At 35.7% G+C, this 19,480-nt stretch overlaps 1 protein-coding gene and 1 pseudogene across 3 annotated transcripts; both read left to right on the top strand.

Annotated features, from left to right (window-relative positions):
• Positions 1-832: 832 nt before the first annotated feature.
• Positions 833-10,025, top strand: LOC25497587 (probable receptor-like protein kinase At5g38990). Of its 3 annotated transcripts, none has more exons than XM_039827347.1 (3): positions 833-1,245; positions 7,946-8,630; positions 9,279-10,025. In XM_039827347.1, exons 2-3 carry the CDS (start codon positions 8,009-8,011, stop codon positions 9,764-9,766), a joined length of 1,110 nt encoding a protein of 369 aa, XP_039683281.1. In that variant the 5' UTR covers positions 833-1,245; positions 7,946-8,008; the 3' UTR covers positions 9,767-10,025. The 3 variants fall into 3 exon arrangements, with proteins under 3 accessions (XP_039683281.1, XP_024626313.1, XP_013447657.1); XM_024770545.2 differs by lacking the exon at positions 833-1,245 and adding an exon at positions 7,240-7,561 and having other exon boundaries at positions 9,303-10,025; XM_013592203.3 differs by lacking the exon at positions 833-1,245 and adding an exon at positions 7,245-7,561.
• On the top strand, positions 1,282-4,622 carry LOC25497585 (putative receptor-like protein kinase At5g39000; annotated as a pseudogene).
• Positions 10,026-19,480: the final 9,455 nt, after the last annotated feature.

Consider the following 19,480-nt stretch of genomic DNA (forward strand, 5'->3'; position numbering starts at 1 on the left):
CAGCTTAGCCTAGCTCGTTTAATAGATGGATCAAACTTGAACTTTTTAAAAAGCCTATTAATTTAAATAGGTTGGGCTTAGACTTATAAAAAAGTTAATCCACCTATCACACGAGCTCGTATATGAGTATAATACATTTTTTCACATTTATTATTATTTATATTTATGCATTTTAATTATATAGAAGCCAGTATATGCTGATTTTGTTATCACATTGAAGATTTTATGCATTTTGTTTGTTAAATTGCTGATTTTTTTTTTTTATAATTTCGTACTGTTTGGAAGCTTGTTAAGTTATCATTTAAGACTCCTATGGTTATTTGATTTGTGTGAACTGCTAAAGCTTGCTACTGATATGCATAATGTCAAGTATGGTTAGTAGATTAAGTTTGAAATCCTTGTTGTTATCAGACATGATTATTTTTTAAAGGAAAAAAAATTGATGAACCAATTATGTTTGAAATTTGTAACACAAACTAGACTTTTAGACAGGCTAATAAGTCAGGTCAGACTTTTAAAAAGGTCAGGCCAGACTTAAAATAAAGTCTTTGACAGATAAAATGTCAAGGCTTAGGCCTTAGGTTTTTCCACTAGGCCTAGCTTATTTAAGCAAAGCCCGGCTCGCCCCAGCTCATTCCCACCCCTAACGACAGGTATCAAAACCAAAATGTTTATAACTTACAAGGATGTTTTAGAACAAAAAGAAAATACAAAGACAAAAATCAAAACACGCAAACTTACAAAAAAAAATTTACATTTTTAAGAATTTTGCTTACTCTTTGGGACATATAGAGTGTTATTTAATTATTAATATTTCCTTTTGATGGATGTATCAAAAGATGTGTTCAAATATTTATGTTCACAATAAGATATATTTGGAAATTAATATAACCGGATATATGATGAGCTCTTAGGTAATCCGTGGTGTGAGAATTGATTTGCTACCTACCCCTAGAAAAAAACAATGCCTAAATAAATGGGACCGACAGCTATGAAGTTTTAACAAGAAAATGGTAGGAAGGTTCTTCGTTTTTGTTCGAATAAGCATGAACAGGGAAGTTTCATCAAGTCAACGTAAAAATTCGAGTCAATGAAAAAGATCTGTAGTTTCGAGGAAGCATACGAAAGTTTAATAAATTTAATTCATTCAAGTCACAAGTTATCAAGATTCCTTCCTTCAACAGAGAGTATTGTGTTTATTCCTTTGCCTGATCAGGACGATACGCTTGAGGATTGATCTTGCAGGTAAAATTTAATTTATATATTTAAAACTTTTATTTAATGTTTTTATTTTGGATAATAAAATCTTTTTTTTTTTTTTTGATCAAGGATAATAAAATCTTTTAAATAACAAAAAAAATTTATTTATTGTTGGTTGATCTTTTAAATAATAAACTCTTTCACAAGCAGATTCTTAGTTAAATGGATAATTCACATAAAAACATTTATAAATTTTAGGTTTTTAGTTTGAGGTGATCTTCAATTGTGTAACTCCTAGTACAGATACAACTACAAAATGTGTTGAATCATGAAATATTATGTTGAATTACTGTCCAATAATATCAATAAACCATAAAAACCATACATTAGAATCAGTTTTAGCTTAGAAAATGGTTTGATACTTACATTTTACCCATGATGTCATTTTTTCCCAACGTGTGTCCGTCGTTTTGCTTCTTTTCATGTTTTATGATGAAATGTAGGCTTGATTTTTTTGTACTTCCCTTGGTTATCATTGGCTATCAAGCGGAATTCGTGTGGGAAATATGCTTGCAAAATACTCAAAGCGTAGAAGTTCGTCCAAGAAACAATGTTCAACATTTATAAAAGAACTATGCCATGAGTTTTCTCTGGACGATCTTAAGAAAGCTACCAATAACTTTGATAAAAATCGAAAAATTGGACAAGTAAACTACAATATAGTCTACAAAGGCTATGTCAAATATAATGGTGAAAATGATTATCCAATAGCATTGTTGCGGATAAAAGATACATACATGAAAGAAACGTTCAAGAATGAAATTGAACTCCACTGCCAGATTTGTCATCCAAATTTGATATCTTTGATAGGATTTTGTGACCAAAAAAATGAGAAAATTCTCGTGTATAAAAAAGATGAAATGGTCAATGGCTCTCTCCGTGATCACTTATGTTCAAGGGACACGGTTTCACTCTCTTGGAAAAAAAAGGCTTGAAATATGCATTGGAGCTGCAAAAGGACTGCACTACCTTCACACTGGAGCAAAGCGCCCGATTTTCCACCGTGACGTAAAGCCTTACAGCATTCTTTTGGATAACAATATGGCACCAAAACTCTCGCAATTTGGATTATCCTTACAAGGGAAGCTTTCAAAATCGGAGTCAAAACCAATTGAAGTCAACGCGATTTGTGGTAAAGTGTTAAATTTTATTAAACTATTTTTATGGTGCATTCTTATTTATCCATCAATAATAGGAAGGCAAATAAATTATTTTTATTAATGTCAATTTTGATGGGTAACCTCTACACACCTTACCTTTTGTCGATGAGTATTTTCTAGGGATCGCCTAAAATGTCCAATTCTCGATTCCCTTGCCTCTCTTTATGTTCTTCTTGCCTTTTATTTCTTTTGCCTAGGGTACGAAAATGCCCCTGAACTTTTTGTATTTCTTTTACTTTTAATAATATATTTTTTTATTATAAGTGATTTAAAGTTCTAGGGGTGCCAACTTAGTTGGGATGTCTATCGCCACATCAATGCAAGTAAGGGTGGGAAAAAAAAAACCAAAAACTGAACCAAACTGCTGAACTGAACTGAACAAAAAAAAAACTGAACCATTACTAACGGTTTTGAAAGTTCAAAACAGTTCAATTCAAAACAGTTCAGTTCGAAAAAGTTCAGTTCGGTAACTAAAATTCAATTTCATTTTTTTTTCAAAGGTATCAATAATAACAGTTTAGTTCAGTTCGGAACAGTTCAGTTCAGTTTAAAACAGTTCAGTTCGGTTCGAAATGTAAATAGTTTAGTTCAGTTATTTTAAATTTAGCAAACAATTCAGTTCAGTTTGGATCAGTTTTTATCCCAAACTGAACCATGTCCACCCCTAAATGCAAGTTCATACTCTTACTTTATCTAAAAAAGACTTTTGTGAATAAGTAATTTAGTTGTCACCTTTTTATTGTAAGTTTTATCCCCTTTTAACTGGGATTTGAGTACTGCCACTACAACTCCTCTCTAGAGTAATATTGCTCTGACTTGGTGGTACCTTACAAAATTGGTTTATAAAGTATAATGTTTGAGGTACCACTTTTTAATAATTTTTTTAATGTTGGTGTTAAGTTTTTTTAGGTCAAATGCATTTAAAGGTCCTTTATGTTTTTCGTTTTTTTCAAAGTGGTCTTTTAATAAGTTTCAAAAGTTCCAAACAAGTCATTTAAGTTTCAAAAGTCCCAAACTAGTCATTTTAGTTTTTGAATCGTTTCAAACAAGTCCTTTTAGAGGATGATGGTGATGATTCAAATGATAGCAACAAAGAACATTATCCACCATTTGCCATGCCTAAAAAGATGACTAATTTTAAGTGGATGTTAGGAGCCAGATTTGGTACCAAAGATGAGTTCAAGGAAGTAATTACCAACTATGCTATCCACAATAGGACTTGTTTGAAACTTAAAGGATTACTTTAGGAAAAACGAAAAACTTAAAGGATCTTTAGATACATTTAACCTTTTTATTAATGAGAACGATAAATTTTACACATGTTAGACTTAAATGCCTTGGTTTGACCTTCTTAAGAGATTAGCGTGTTCTAATAGTTTCATTCTCGGGAATTGATTACAAAAAGAATCTCAGAATTAATTTTGACATTTTCTTGTGTCCTAAGGGCACATGTTAAGGTATCACAGATGAAAATTATATCTTAGAAATTGTACAAATTTAATACACAAAAGATTGAAATTTAATTTTACACAATAAATATTTATTTTGTATGGAAACTTTAACATATATCATAAGGACACATGTTAGCATGATCATATTTTTATAAGTTGGCTGGAGATAATCTTAGAAGTTAGACTAAATATTTTGCAGGTACGTATGGTTTCATGGCACCAGAGTATGCCTTCCACGGAATTTTGACAGATAAATCTGACGTTTACTCCTTTGGTATGGTTCTATTTCAAGTAATTTCATTGATAATAAGATGGAGATGTTGTATGAGAGGTTCCCAGCTGACGAAATTATTGATCCCATTCTCATGAGATTGATAGCGCCGCAATGTTTGGCAGTGTTTATGAATATCATGAAAAGATGCTTGAATAGTGGAGAACCAAATGAAAGACCAACAATGGGTGAGGTTGAGGTTGAACTTGAGCATGCTTTGGCACTGCAGGAGGAAGCAGATCGTGGGGAAAGTAACATTTTAACTTTTTATGAATGAAGGCTGCTTTGGATTTTTTTATCATGTTATGTTTGTGGGTTTTAGTGCATGATTTAGTGCATTTTCTTAATTCTGTTTGCACCAACATTTGACTAGAAAATGCTCCTATGTAAATGCAAAGGGTCGATGCAAACAATCATAATACATGAATATAGAGATACGCGTGATAAGGGCTTCGACCCTCTCTTGTACCAAAAAAAAAAGATACGCGTGATAAAAGTTCACAGTTGTAAACTTTCAATCTTCTTAAGCACAAGGAAGGATGATGACACCTGCTGCCAAACTGCAAAATACGTGCAGAGATTTGTAAGAATAAATTATACTGTAAATAAACTTCTAACAAAACAAGTTTATGCATTTCTAGTCTAGGCAAAATCATAAGCATAGGAAAGATACGAGCAGACTCAAGACTCTCTCTATTTGTTAGTCTATGCATTTCTTCTATTTAAAGAGATAAAAATATAAAAAAGTTTGAAAATAATTAATAGTAATATGACTCACAACATACCTTTTGTATTTATCTTTTATCAAATGACATTGTCATTTATTTTAAGCAAAAGCAAATGGAGAAGATCTTAACTCCAATTAATTGTTTACAAAAATCATTTGGGTGGATGGTAAGATAACTTTTTATTGAAGTATTTTAAAAGTTTTTCATGTAAAAATAGTGTTTAGAGGGTAACTTACCAATCAAAATGTAATATACATAGGTAATATTAAATGTCAAATAAATGAGTAGATTTTTTCTAAAAATAAAAGAGTTAATCTTAATTTTATTTTTTTTGAAGGAAAGTTAATCTTAATCATAAGGTAACTTTTAATACTTTTAATTTTTATTTAATTTTTTTTTTTAAACAACAAATGATTTAATTTTTTTTATATTAAGGTGTTCAATCTTAATTAATTTAGACTACAAGACTTATAACAAATAAAATTTTACATCAAATTTCTTTCATCTAGATGTCCTTAAATTCATCATTTACATTCATAAAATTTCTTCAATTCCAGAACCCCGAACGTGAGAACAAAAACATCTCCTTCTTTCAAATTTCTTGTTCTTTGTTCTTCCATATTGATCAATTTTTGTTTTTTTGTTTTTCATTCTTCTTCCCATTTTGATTGTTCAATTTTGTCGTTCCAAATTGCCGCCATTTCCAATTATCGTGAGAATTGTCGTTGTTTCTAGAACCGCGTCAGGTATCGTGACTTATTTTTTTTATTTAAGCAGTCAACCTAATAAAATCTGTTAACACGCATAGACCTGTCTCACTATCAGCAAAAGCCTTTAAGTCCAAATAAAAGAACAAAAGCCTCATCACATAACCATTTCAGCAACAACCAAAAAAATGCTATCAAACTCCCACAACATCACAGCGGCAACACCTGCTAGCAGCCCTCAAAGTACAACGGATGATGTACTCAATTGTTATAATTAATTACCTCACAACCAAGAAAAATCAAATCAAAAAGAAAAATCAAGTCATCATATCTGACGTTGTACTGGAAATAACGACAATTCTCACGATATTTGAAATCATGACGATTCTCATGAAAATTGAAAGTAAACAAACATTTATATTTATATTTTTAATTAAAATCAAAATTTCATAAAAAAAAAAACACCGTTCATAGTTTTATAACGTTAACGCAATAAAAAGAGTGGAAAAACTCGCACATGAGTGTCTATCTTTTCGTCAGTATCATTATAACATTTATTACTTTTTTCCATTAAAATAGTTTTATTTATTGTATTTCAATTATCTATAACTATTTCACCAGGTTCTATTTATAAGAAAAATTTGACTTTTTAGATTCATTAAGTAATTGATGTAACTTGTCTAAAATATAGACTAAATATATCATTTGTGCAATAAATCATAAAAGTCGAATGTTTATTATAAATAGGACCAGAGGAAGTACATATTTTATCATTAAAATCAACACTATTAATAATTTTTTTAGTCCTTACTGAATTTTAAGGATCAGGATTTGCTGCTGTAGCAAATTCACACAGTTTGCTGCTGTAGCAAATCTCAGCCATCAATCCATGATCTAACGGTTCTAATTCGTAGCACAAATTTCAACAATTTCACACAATGTCAGATCTTAACCGTTCACTTCAGATCAGACGGTGTACAACAGCTACAGCGTACAACTGCGTGTAAATATTACAGCAGGAAATCCCATCCCGAATTTTAATAGTTCTTTTAGTCCCAAAAAAAAAACTCTGCACTCAGTATTAGTCCCTCCTCAATTCAAATTTGTTTAATTTATGTTTAAACTCTTGAGTTTTTAAACAATTTTTTACAGACGTGTTAAGAACATTACTAAAAGTTCCTACTATGCAAAAAATTGTCGCAAAATTTGATTTCTACGTTCAGATTTTGTTAATTTTATCTTTAACTTGTGCCGTTTTAAAAAATTCATATTTAATTCGTTTCATGTTAAAAAATTCTAAATTTTAGTAAATGAACCTTTCATAGTGTTCTAAACTTATCTCAAAAAAATCGTTCAAAAATTTAAGAGTTTAAAGATAATTAAACAAACTTTGTTGTAACAGAGACTAAAATTAGAAGTAATTTTTTTTTATATGGACTAAAAAACCTATTAAAATTAAGTAAGGATTAAATTTAAAAGGGACCAAAAACATATATATAACCCATTTTTTAATAACCATGTAAAACTCAAATAAAATTAAGAGTATATAAAGGAGGGAGTACCTATTAACTCGGAAGAAAAAAAAGTACATACTTTATTTTTGAATTAAGAGTAATTTTTGAATTGACACAAATATTGAGACACGTTATTTTGCCGGTCACTCGTAAAAAGAGTACATACTTTATTTAATTATTCATATTTCCTTTTTTCTGAGTGGATCTAAAAGATGTGTTCAAATTTTTATGTTCACGATGTGTGATGAGCTGTTATGTTCGTCTTTGCTTTTCATCAAGGTAGAAATCTGTAGTTTCGAGGAAGCATACAAAAGTTTAATAAATTTAATTCCTTAATTCTTTCAAGTGTCAAGTCATCACACAATTTTCTACAAGCTTTCAAGATTCCTTCGTTGAACACAGCATTGAGCTAATTCCTTTTGCTGAACATGGACGATATATAGCGCTTCAGGATTGATCAGATCTTGCAGGTAAAATTTCATTTATATATTTAATGTTTTTGTTTTGGATAGTAAAATCTTTTAAATAACAAAAAAATTTATTTAATGTTGGTTGATCTTTTAAATAATAAATTCTTTCACAAGCATATTCTTAGTTAAATTGATAATTCACATAAAACATTCATAAATTTTAGGTTCTTAGTTTGAGGTGATCTTCAATTGTGTAACTCCTAGTACAGGTACAACTACAAAATGTGTTGAATTATGATATAAGTAAGAATCAGTTTTAGCTTAGAAAATGGTTTGATACTTACATTTTACCCATGATGTCATTTTTTTCCCAACGTGTTTCCGTCGTTTTGCTTCTTTTAGTTCATTTTCTAAGAGGCATTCATGTTTTATGATGAAATGTAGGCTTGATTTTTTTGTACCTCCCTTGGTTATCATTGGCTATCAAGCGGAATTCGTGTGGGAAATATGCTTGCAAAATACTCAAAGCGTAGAAGTTCGTCCAAGAAACAATGTTCAACATTTATAAATGAGCTATGCCATGAGTTTTCTCTGGACGAGCTTAAGAAAGCTACCAATAACTTTGATGAAAATCGAAAAATTGGAAAAGTAATGGGCGATATAGTCTACAAAGGCTATGTCAAATATAATGGTGAAAATGATTATCCAATAGCATTGTTGCGGATAACAGATGTATTTAGGGGACAAGGTTTCAAGAATGAAATAGAACACCTCTGCCAGCTTTGTCACCCAAATTTGATATCTTTTATAGGATTTTGTGACCAAAAAAATAAGAAAATTCTCGTGTATAAAAAAGATGAAATGGTCAATGGCACTCTCCAAGATCACTTAGGTTCGAGGGATATGGAATCACTCTCGTGGAAGAAAAGGCTTGAAATATGCATTGGAGCTGCAAAAGGACTACACTATCTTCACACTGGAACAAAGCGTCCGATTTTCCACCGTGACGTAATTCCACAGAACATTCTTTTGGATAACAATATGGCACCAAAACTCTCGCAATTTGGATTATCCTTACAAGGGAAGCTTTCTAAATCGGAGTCAATACCAATTGTAGTCCGTATTTGTGGTAAATTATGTTCTTTTATTTTTATAGTAAACAATAAAATTAGTTATGCATATTCTTATTCACCCATCAATAAAGGGTGAGTGGAAATTATCCATCTGAATTCAATAATTTGTCTTCAATTGTTTATAACATAAACAGTGGAATACAAATTAATAGTTTTGAATGGATAATATAACATCTACAATTCCTCACCACAATTTTTTTTTTCTTTTTTCAAATAGTCTAGTGTCTAAACTTCACCTTTTTCAAGGTGAATAAGCTATTTGCCTAACCCGATACATAGGATATATTTTATGTTAGTTTTAATTCAACCTAACAAAATAGTGTTTTTTTTTTGTTTTTTGTTAAGGAACTTACAAAATAGTTTATAATGTCTTAGGTACCAGTTTTTATTAAATTTTTTAATGTCGGACCTAAGTTTTTATTTTTAAATGAGAACGATAAAACTCAACAACACATGTTAGACCCTAATGTGGGACTAAATGTGTTCCAATATTTTCATTCTCCGGCACAAATTATGGAAGTAAAAAAAAAAAACTTTAAGAACTAAAATGGTATATGCAATTTTATGTCGTGAACTAATTTTGGTCTTTTCGCATATTTAATGCAGATAATTTTAGAAGTTAGACTAAATGCTTTTGCTGACAGGTCCATATGGTTTCTGTGCACCAGAGTATCTGCAAACCAGAACTTACACAGATAAATGTGACGTTTACTCCTTTGGTATGGTTCTACTTCACGTAATTTTATGCATGAACAACTTTCTAACCATCTATGGTAAGATGAAGATGTTAGAGAAAAGAAGAAATGAGATTTTAGAACCAAATAAAAGACGATTAGAGTATGAGTTGGATTTATCTAATCGGGATGATTGGAATTTATTTAATCCAACCTACTTTCTAGAGAGGTTCCCAGCTGATGAAATTATTGATCCAATTCTCACGAGATTGATTTCACCGGAATGTTTGGCAGTGTTCGTCAATATCATGAAAAGATGCTTGAATAGAGAAGAACCAAATGAAAGACCTTCAATGGGTGAGGTTGAGGTTGAACTTGAGCATGCTCTAGCACTGCAGGAGGAAGCAGAGCGTGAGACAAGCATAACTTTTTTCCCACCAACTAATGGTGAAATTTGATGTTAAAAAGCATATATGAATACAATCATGGTTTGGCCATGGGATAATCTTTAGAGCATCAAAGGTGTGTTGCGAAAATTTTCATAACAACAATTTATTCTAAACAAATCTAGATAACTATTTTATGAATGAAGGCTGATTTGGATTTTTTATTATGTTATGTTGGTGTGAACCATGAAAGTGCTCTGTTTTGTTTGAGGAGTCTATTGTATGTATGCATAGTTGATATATATGGAAACAATATTACCTGAGAGATAAATTATGATTCAGTGCATTTTCTTTTTGAGTTTGTCTAACATGTGTGATCAGAAGAACTAAAGGTAGGAACATTTCATTGAAAAACAAAAATTACTTATTAATTTAATATAAAATGCATAAGTTCTAATATAAATTTAGTATTTTGTGCGTTTGGCTGGTTTGGAACGAACGCAACAATATGTTATTTAATAACATTGAAACATCGGTTATTCAGTTTTTAGAAAAAGCAAAATCCCATTAGTTTTTAGAAAATGAAACTTTGATGGCATAAGTTTCAATCACATCCTCAACATCATAAGCTAATTTTCTGATCTCTGATATCCAATTCTTTATAGTCTCACCACCTTCATCCTGCTTTCTCTCAGCATCCCTTAAGAAACATTGCATCCTCTTTAGTTCAATTTCTAATTTCTTGATTTGGTCACTTACCCTGTTGTTTTTTGAATTTCCAAACTGTTGTATTTGGATTTCCAAATTCTATTATCTACCGAAGTTGTTACTAGGTTGAGTCACGACCAGGTCGCTCTCTTTAAGACGTTTCGTGGCACTGCCCAAAATTGTGCAAGACACACTATCAACCACGCCGCCTCCAGGATAAAACAAGCCCAACTACAACTGTGCGGTTAACTACTGCACTGTAGAAAACCGTTCGAGAATTACACCCTCATATATGGTACTAAGACCACTCTTTAATACTGAAACCACCTTAATATGGTATTGTTACCACTCTGTTATGGTGTTGAGACCACTCAAATATGGTGCTGTCACCATTCTAACTTTAATTTCTCCAAAACATCAATATGGCACTACGACCATTCAAATATGGTGATACCACCATTTCTCCTCAAAAAAATACTTTTTATATATACCGTTAAGATCATTCTTAATTCTGACGGGACATTGTTATTCCAAATAGGGACTATGATCTTAAAAGTACTCTTTATCCTGAAGAGACATTTATCGAAGGGACTATGTTTTTAAGACCATTCTTAATTTCGAAGGGACATTAAACCGAAAAAGGGACTATGGTCTTAAGAACACTCTTATCTGAAGGGATAGAAAAAAGGAGATGAAGAGAAGAAAGATTCGTCAACACAAGTCAAGAAAGGGAGAAGAGAGAAAGAGTTCCCGACAACTCAATGAAACTCTTTGGTGTGTTTTTTGAACTGAGTGGAGTCCTCTATTTATATAGAGATTCTGTAACTGTTTTAGCAAAAATTGCGACAACAATTACTCTAATGGATAAGATTAAAATGGAGTTTTATCCATTAATCAGTTCAACAACACTTGTGGATAGGATCAAAAGAAACAAATCCACAAAAGTGGAGGTAACAAACTATTGGATTTGAATGAATGAAATATAATAATAATTAAATTATTATTCTTATCACAACCACCATAAACTAAATTTATGGAAAGTGATATTCTCAGATAAAATAATAATTACTATTATTTTTATCACTATCAAGTATTTAAAATTAAATACCACAATTTAAACACTACTAATGTGTGTGTTCTATTTTATGCGGGACCCCCACACTCTATTTTTTCAATTCACACAACATTATATCAAAGTATAATTACTTGGTGTTTAATCTTTCAATTTTTCATCCAACATCACATCAATGTTCCAACATACCCCACTCAACAAACTGGCCTCTTCAATTAGGAGGTCAGCAATCCTTTCAATTGTAAAGGACACAACTGATTCAGCCATAAACATTGTTGCCCCTCCTGCATAAAAGCTCTAATAAGGTGAGCATTATATCATTCATAACAAATTATTACTCAAATTATATGTGCAGTGACAAAAGGAAAGGTATGAAATGAGAGGACTTACATAACACAAATTCTAACGTTTATTTGAATAAAACTAACAGAAAGGACTGAATATAGTAACGGTGAGAAACTTAGAGGACCGAAATAATTCAATTTTTAGTTAGAGGACCAATTCGATACCAATTAAATAGTTAGAGGACCAAAAATGTAATTTAATCTTTCTTTTATGAGTTATGTTTATATACAATGTGTTTTGATATGTTGTTTTTCAGTTTTCTCTCTATTGTCTTGTGTAGAGACTTCATTATTAATAAAATTTTGTCGTTATAAAAAAAATATGATGCTAATTCACATAGGATTAATAATACAACTTCAAATATGATGAATTGCTACTTAGATGAACATATAAAGTTAGAACCACTTTCGTGTTAACAGATTCATAAATTGTATTCCTTCAAAAAAGATTCATAAATTGTATCAATTTTATTTTTCATGATCAAAATTTTATAATTTATTTATTATCTTTGTTCAGTCATGCTTGTAACCTTTAATTTTAGCAAAAAAATTATTGGGCACTTTCAAATCTTATAAACTTGTAAAGTTCCAATAAATTCACTTCAAATCTTACGAAAAATAATTGTATGGTCACATTTCTAAATAAAAAATCATTTAGTCACGCACAAATTTAAATAATTAGGTTTTGTATTGCTATTTTTATAAAAAAAAAAGCGCTCCTAGGGTTAGGGATGAGAGAGCGCGTTAGACTAGGAGAGAGAGGTGCACCACCGCGCCGGCGGCCCTCTGCGTCGGAAGGGCGGTTCACTAGGGGGGGAAGGGATCCAAGCAGGGTGCCACACAAAGGGGGGGAGAGGGAGGATTGGCTTGTCGTGAGTCGACGACGAAGGAAAGCACTCAGACAGGACAGTAGCGACAGGGACTGGAATGACAGCAGGTTCAGACAGATTGAAGGAAGGAGAGGCTATGGTCACAGGCAATCTAGGTTTATGGATTCTGATGGGTGGCTTGTGCAGAAGCGGCGAGGACTCTTTAGGGAACCGGTGGTGCAGCATGCGCGTCATTCACATAGCAGCTATGGCAGGATACGAACAGCGGCGGAAGGAGAAGGTGAGGAGCAGGTGCGTGTACGTGGTCCAGGTGCAGGTAGCGAGAGAGGAGTGAGCAGCGCTTGTGGTGGTGGTATGCGACAGCAGCATGAGCGCGAGGTTGGGGAAGAGGAAGAGGGAAGCGCGGACAGCAGTCGGGGAGGTGAGCAGCAGGCCGTTTCTCGGTACAAACGGTTCGTAACATTTTATTTTACCAACTTTCCTCCGCAATTATCTATTTTCTATTTACGTAAGGGTTTTGAAGTTTGTGGAATTCTTGAGGATGTAGTCGTTCCACGTAGAAGGAATGTGAATGGGGTATTGTTTGGTTTTGTCCGTTTTTCTAAGGTTCGTGATGTTGGTAAATTGTTACATGCTGTGAATGCTGTTTGCTTTGGTAGTTATCGTGTTAGGGCGAAGTTAGCGCGTTTTGATCGAGGTGGTGAGGTTGAAGGGTCTAGGTTTAATGTTGACGAGGAAGTAGGAGGTGACGTGTGCCTAAAGAAAGGTAATGACGGAGGAGAGATTAGGATTGTTAATGAAGGGACGTCAAACGAAGGTAGTGGACCCGACCTATTGAAGAGAGTAGACAAAAGTTTATGGAATGGAAATGGGTGTAAGGATGTGTTAAAGGATGCGGCGACTGAGGGTTGCGTTAAAGTGGTTCGGGTCGGGGATGTGGTTGTGACGATCCGAGATGGAAAAGGTAAACATGGACTAGGAAGGGATGAAGGTGTAGCTGAGGTCACGACAGGTCAAATGTCGCGGGACTTGTCGGGGGCTGAACTAGCTGTGGTGGAAAAACAATTACCAGCTGCTAAGAAGAGGGTTCGGATGTTTCGATCGAATGCGGATGACTTAAGGTGGGCCCGATCAGGTGTTTTGGCTAATGTCGTGAATGGGGAGGTGATTACGGTGATTCAAAATCGGATTGCTGATGCTGGGTTCGTTAACCTTGAAATAATTCCTTTGGGTGCGGATAGAGTTTTCTTGAGAAGCAAGTCGGAGATAGATGTTTTGGTCATGCTTCGGGAAGCGAAAGATTTTTTTGATCATTTTTTTAGGAATGCCGTCCGGTGGGATAAGGAAGTGGTACCTTTTCGTCGGGGTGCGTGGGTGAGACTGTATGGAATCCCTATTCACGCTTGGAGGGAGGATTTTTTTAAATTATGTGTGATGGACTGTGGATCTTATTTGCGTACGGACGAAGTGACGTTGGAAAGACTAAGATTTGATTATGCTCGAGTCTTGATTTCTACGTCATCCCTAGAGACTATTTCTTGTGTTGACCGCCTTGTGATAGATGGTCAGTTGGTGGATATTAAGATAGTCGAAGATCGAGGAGGGGATGATGGGGAGGATGCTTGCCTTTTTGAAGAAGAGGATGAGCAGCTTTCTCAGTCGGATAATGAGGAATTGTTTCGTGATCCGGACGCAAGTAAAAATATTGATTTGGTGGTTGATGAAATGGTGAAAGAGTTAGAGGTGGAAGATTTGGAGAATACAGTTGCGCTGAGGGACGGTGTGGATGAAGGGTCTGATCGTGTGATTTTGGCATATGAGGGGATGGGAACGTCATCAGTTAATGGGGAGTGTGCAATATCACATCATTCTAATGTTCCTGTGGTGGAGCGCCCGGATTTAGGTGTTGAGAAGGTGGCGAGTCTTGATGGGGAAATGCTACAAAAAGTCTGTGTGGTCAATTTAGTTAATCAAGAAGATGTGGATGTTGTAGGGGAGGATGTTCACGTTACAAAAAATGGTTTAGCGTCAGAAGTTGGTAGGAATGTTAAGGCCGTCTCCGGACCTCCGTTTGAAGGTAAGAAGGTGTTATCGGGGCCGTGGAGTTCAGAATGGGTGAAGGACCATCATGGAGATGCAGGAATTATTTTCTCCGCTAAAAGAAAGTTTCTAAAGGTGGGGAAAAGAAAAGTGCTCAAAAGTCGGGAAGGAGAGGATGCGACAAAACGTAGGAAAATAGGTGGTGAATTGCGGCATACAGTACACACCTTGAAAAAGGTGGCGCGGCTGTCTAGTAAAGACCGCAAAGCTGTTTTACGTACCTTGAAGAAGAGAACTTGTAAGAAAAAACAGTCTATTAACGTAGATGCCCCGCAGGGTAACTCAGTTGAAACTTCTTCTTCTGCCTCGGTTAACCAAGAGTGGAATAATTGGGTGGTGTTACATGGGAAGGAGAAGGAGGCGGCAGAGGATGTGTGGGGAATAGGGAAGGCTGTGGGGCTGCATTTTCAAGGGGATATTCATAATATGTTTGGAACGCTTGCTAAGAAAGGAGACAGTAAGAAGGTGTCCAAGAGAAGTGGTGAGGGAGGGAGTGGTGCTAAGTAGGCGTTGAATGTTTGGGTGGTGGGGGGAGGGTGTTTGTAATGAGGATTGTGTCGTGGAATGTTCGGGGTTTAGGAGGGATGGAAAAGCGTAGGGAAGTTAAGGAGTTAGTGCGGGAAAAGAAGCCATTTGTGTTGTGTATTCAAGAAACTAAGATGGAGGTTGTTGATGAGTTTTTCTGTACTTTGGTTTGGGGTCCTACGAATCATGACTATTCTTATAGCCCGTCTGTGGGGGCATCGGGTGGTTTGGTTACGATTTGGGATAAGTCGGAAGTGGAGGTTTGGTACACCGTTCGTAGTGCGCACTTTCTGATGATTCATGGAAGGTTTGTTAAGACTAATGAGGACTTTTATATTTTTAATGTGTATGCCCCTTGTAATAGGAGTGCTCAACAAGTGTTGTGGAATTTACTGTCAGCGAGGTTGCTTTCTTTAGGGAATAACAAGGTTTGTGTTTGTGGGGATTTCAACACTGTGCGGTCAGTCGAAGAAAGGCGTTCGGTTAGAGGTTCTCAGTTGGTGGATGATTGTGCACCTTTTAATGATTTTATTGAAGATAGAGTTTTGATTGATTTACCTTTATGTGGGAGGAAGTTTACTTGGTTTAAGGGGGATGGTCGTTCGATGAGTAGATTGGATAGGTTCTTGCTTTCTGAAGAATGGTGTCTGGTGTGGCCGAACTGCATTCAGGTGGCACATTTACGAGGTTTATCTGATCACTGTCCTATAGTTTTGTCTGTAGATGAAGAGAATTGGGGTCCGAGACCGGTGCGTCTGTTGAAGTGTTGGCAAGATATGCCTGGCTATGATGATTTTGTTCGTGAAAAGTGGGGTTCGCTTCAGGTGTCTGGGTGGGGTGGTCATGTACTCAAAGAAAAATTGAAACTTTTAAAAGTGGCTCTTAAAGATTGGCATGTCTCGAATACTCATAATTTACCTTCAAAGATTGGCGAGTTAAAGAACAGACAAGCGCTCTTAGACGGTAAAGGGGAGGATGAGGAACTGTCAGAGGACGAAATCAGTGAGCTTCGGGGTATTTCGACGGATATTCACTCTCTATCCCGTCTTAATACAAGTATTTGTTGGCAGCAGTCTCGTTTAAACTGGCTCCGGGATGGAGATGCTAATTCAAAGTTTTTTCACTCTGTTTTGGCTGCAAGGAGGAGAATGAATTCGTTGTCTTCGATTTTGGTGGATGGGGTTATGGTAGAGGGTGTTCAACCTGTTCGTCAAGCTGTGTTTACGCATTTTAAAAATCATTTTCTTAGTCCAAGATTGGAGCGACCGAGTGTGGGTCACCTTCAGTTTAGGAAAATCTCTCTTTTAGAGAGGGGCGGGTTGGTTAAACCCTTTTCTGAGGATGAGATCAAGGCGGCAGTGTGGGATTGTGATAGTTTCAAGAGCCCGGGCCCTGATGGGATCCACTTGGGTTTTTTTAAGTCTTTTTGGCCTGAGATGAAAACAGAGCTTGTGCGCTTTGTGACCGAATTCCATAGGAATGGGAAGTTAACGAAAGGCATAAATTCTACATTCATCGCCCTTATTCCTAAAGTTGCTAGCCCTCAATCGTTGAATGAGTATCGCCCTATTTCTTTCGTGGGGAGTTTGTACAAAATTTTGGCGAAAATTCTAGCAAACAGGTTGAGGCAGGTTATTGGGAGTGTTGTGTCTGAAACTCAGTCTGCTTTTGTGAAGGATAGACAAATTCTTGATGGTATCTTGATTGCGAATGAGGTGGTTGATGAGGCAAGGAGATCTAAGAAAGACCTTTTGTTGTTCAAAGTGAATTTTGAAAAGGCGTATGATTCGGTTGATTGGGGGTACCTTGATGAGGTGATGGGGAGTATGGCGTTCCCGACGGTGTGGCGAAAGTGGATTAGAGAATGTGTTGGGACTGCTACTGCCTCAGTTCTGGTGAATGGAAGTCCTACTGATGAGTTTTCTCTTGAACGGGGATTACGTCAGGGTGATCCTCTATCTCCTTTCTTATTTTTATTGGCAGCAGAGGGTTTGAATGTGTTGATGAAAGCGTTGGTAGATACAGATCTGTTTACGGGGTATAGAGTGGGGAGAGAGAATTCGGTGGTGGTGTCTCATTTACAGTTCGCTGATGATACACTTCTTATTGGGAACAAAAGCTGGGCTAATGTGCGGGCGTTGAGGGCTGGTCTAGTTTTGTTTGAAGCTATGTCGGGTTTGAAAGTTAATTTTCATAAGAGTTCTCTGGTAGGGGTTAATATTAATGATTCGTGGTTGTCAGAAGCGGCTTCTGTGTTGGGGTGCAAAGTAGGCAAAATCCCGTTTCTCTATTTGGGGCTCTCGATTAGGGGCGATCCGCGTCGTCTTTTGTTTTGGGAACCTGTGGTGGATCGTATTAAATCTAGATTGTCTGGTTGGCAAAGTCGGTTCCTATCTTTCGGTGGTCGTTTGATTCTACTAAAGTCGGTCCTGACTGCTCTCCCTGTCTATGCACTTTCCTTCTTCAAAGCTCCGACAGGTATAATCTCTTCCATTGAATCTTTGTTTAATAAATTTTTTTGGGGAGGGGGTGAGGAAAAAAGAAAAATATCTTGGGTTAGATGGGATACTTTGAGTATGAGGAAGGAGTTTGGAGGGTTGGGGGTTAAGAGGCTGAGGGAGTTTAACATTGCTTTGTTAGGTAAATGGTGTTGGAGGTTGTTGTTGGAGAGGGATGCTTTGTGGAGAAAGGTGTTAGTGGCTAGGTATGGTGTGGAGGATGGCGGTTTGGAGGATGGGGGCCGGAGTTGTTCTTCGTGGTGGAGGGAGATTGTGAGGATTAGAGATGGGATAGGTGAGGGTGGAGAGGGATGGTTTGGGTCTTGTGTTAGGAGGAGAGTGGGAGATGGGGCAGATACTAATTTTTGGCGTGATTGTTGGTGTGGAGATGTTCCTCTTTGTGTCCGGTTTCCGCGCCTTTTTGGCTTGTTTGTTCACAATTCAATCTCAGTTAGGAATATGTTCCTGCTGGGGGTGGATGTGGGCGGGGAGGCGTTGCGGTGGCGTAGGCGGTTGTGGGCTTGGGAGGAGGAGGTGGTAGAGGAGTGTAGGGCTTTGTTACTAACAATTTCTTTGCAGGATTCAGTGTTAGATAGATGGCTCTGGTTACCTAATCAAGCTGATGGGTATTCAGTACGTGGAGTCTATGATATGCTGACATCACAGGAGCAGCCCCAGTTACACCATAGTATGGACTTAATTTGGCATAAACAGGTCCCTCTCAAAGTATCTATCCTTGCTTGGCGACTACTGAGGGATCGGTTACCTACAAAACTTAATTTGGCAACTCGTGGCATTCTATCTGGGGAGGAGCGGTTATGCGTTGCTGGATGTGGGATTGTCGAAGATGTTACTCATTTGTTTTTGTCTTGTGCAACTTTTGGTGCATTATGGCCGATGGTGCGGCATTGGTTAGGAGTGGTAGGTGTCGACTCTCAATCAACTTCAGATCACTTTGTGCAATTTATACAATATGCAGGTTGTTCGAGAGGGCGACGGTCTTTCTTCCACTTGATTTGGTTGCTTTGTGTCACGGTGGTGTGGAATGAAAGGAATGATAGGCTTTTTAGAAATAGTCAAAGTACAGTGCCTCAATTGCTCGATAAAGTGAAGTTAACTTCGTTGTGGTGGCTAAAGGCTAGTAATGTTGTATTTAGTTTTGGCACTCATCAGTGGTGGTCGAGCCCACTTTTATGTCTGGGTATTGATTGATTTGTTTGTAATTTTTGTTTAGACTCTGACATTTTTGTAATTGTTAGGCACACCTTGTGCGGTAACAATTACGGTGTTCGTATTAATATATCTCATTTTTGCCTGTTCAAAAAAAAAATTTAGTCACGCACAAAAATACACATCACATAATTATTTTAAAAATAGATATCATTTCGTTCTTTTTTCTTTTACATATTTTTATTTGTTTGAGTGCCCAAATAATTTTTATTAAAGGTTTGGCCACACAAGTGTTTCTCCTGGTATAGGAAAATATAAAAAAAAAAATCAAAAAAAACATATAAATTCTGTATAAATAATATTTAAGATTCTAAGCTTCATCTTGTGCTATCGAGAGTTCATCGCCGTTGTTAATATATTTCATTTTTTATTCTTCAAAAAAAAAAGATTCTAAGCTTCATATTTGCATTTAGATAAAACTCTAGAGATGGATATATTTATCCGAGTTTTGTTCGAGATACTTCCAAACCTTTATGGTA

This window comes from Medicago truncatula, chromosome 7 (genome assembly GCF_003473485.1).
Source record: "Medicago truncatula cultivar Jemalong A17 chromosome 7, MtrunA17r5.0-ANR, whole genome shotgun sequence".
Taxonomy (NCBI): domain Eukaryota; kingdom Viridiplantae; phylum Streptophyta; class Magnoliopsida; order Fabales; family Fabaceae; genus Medicago; species Medicago truncatula.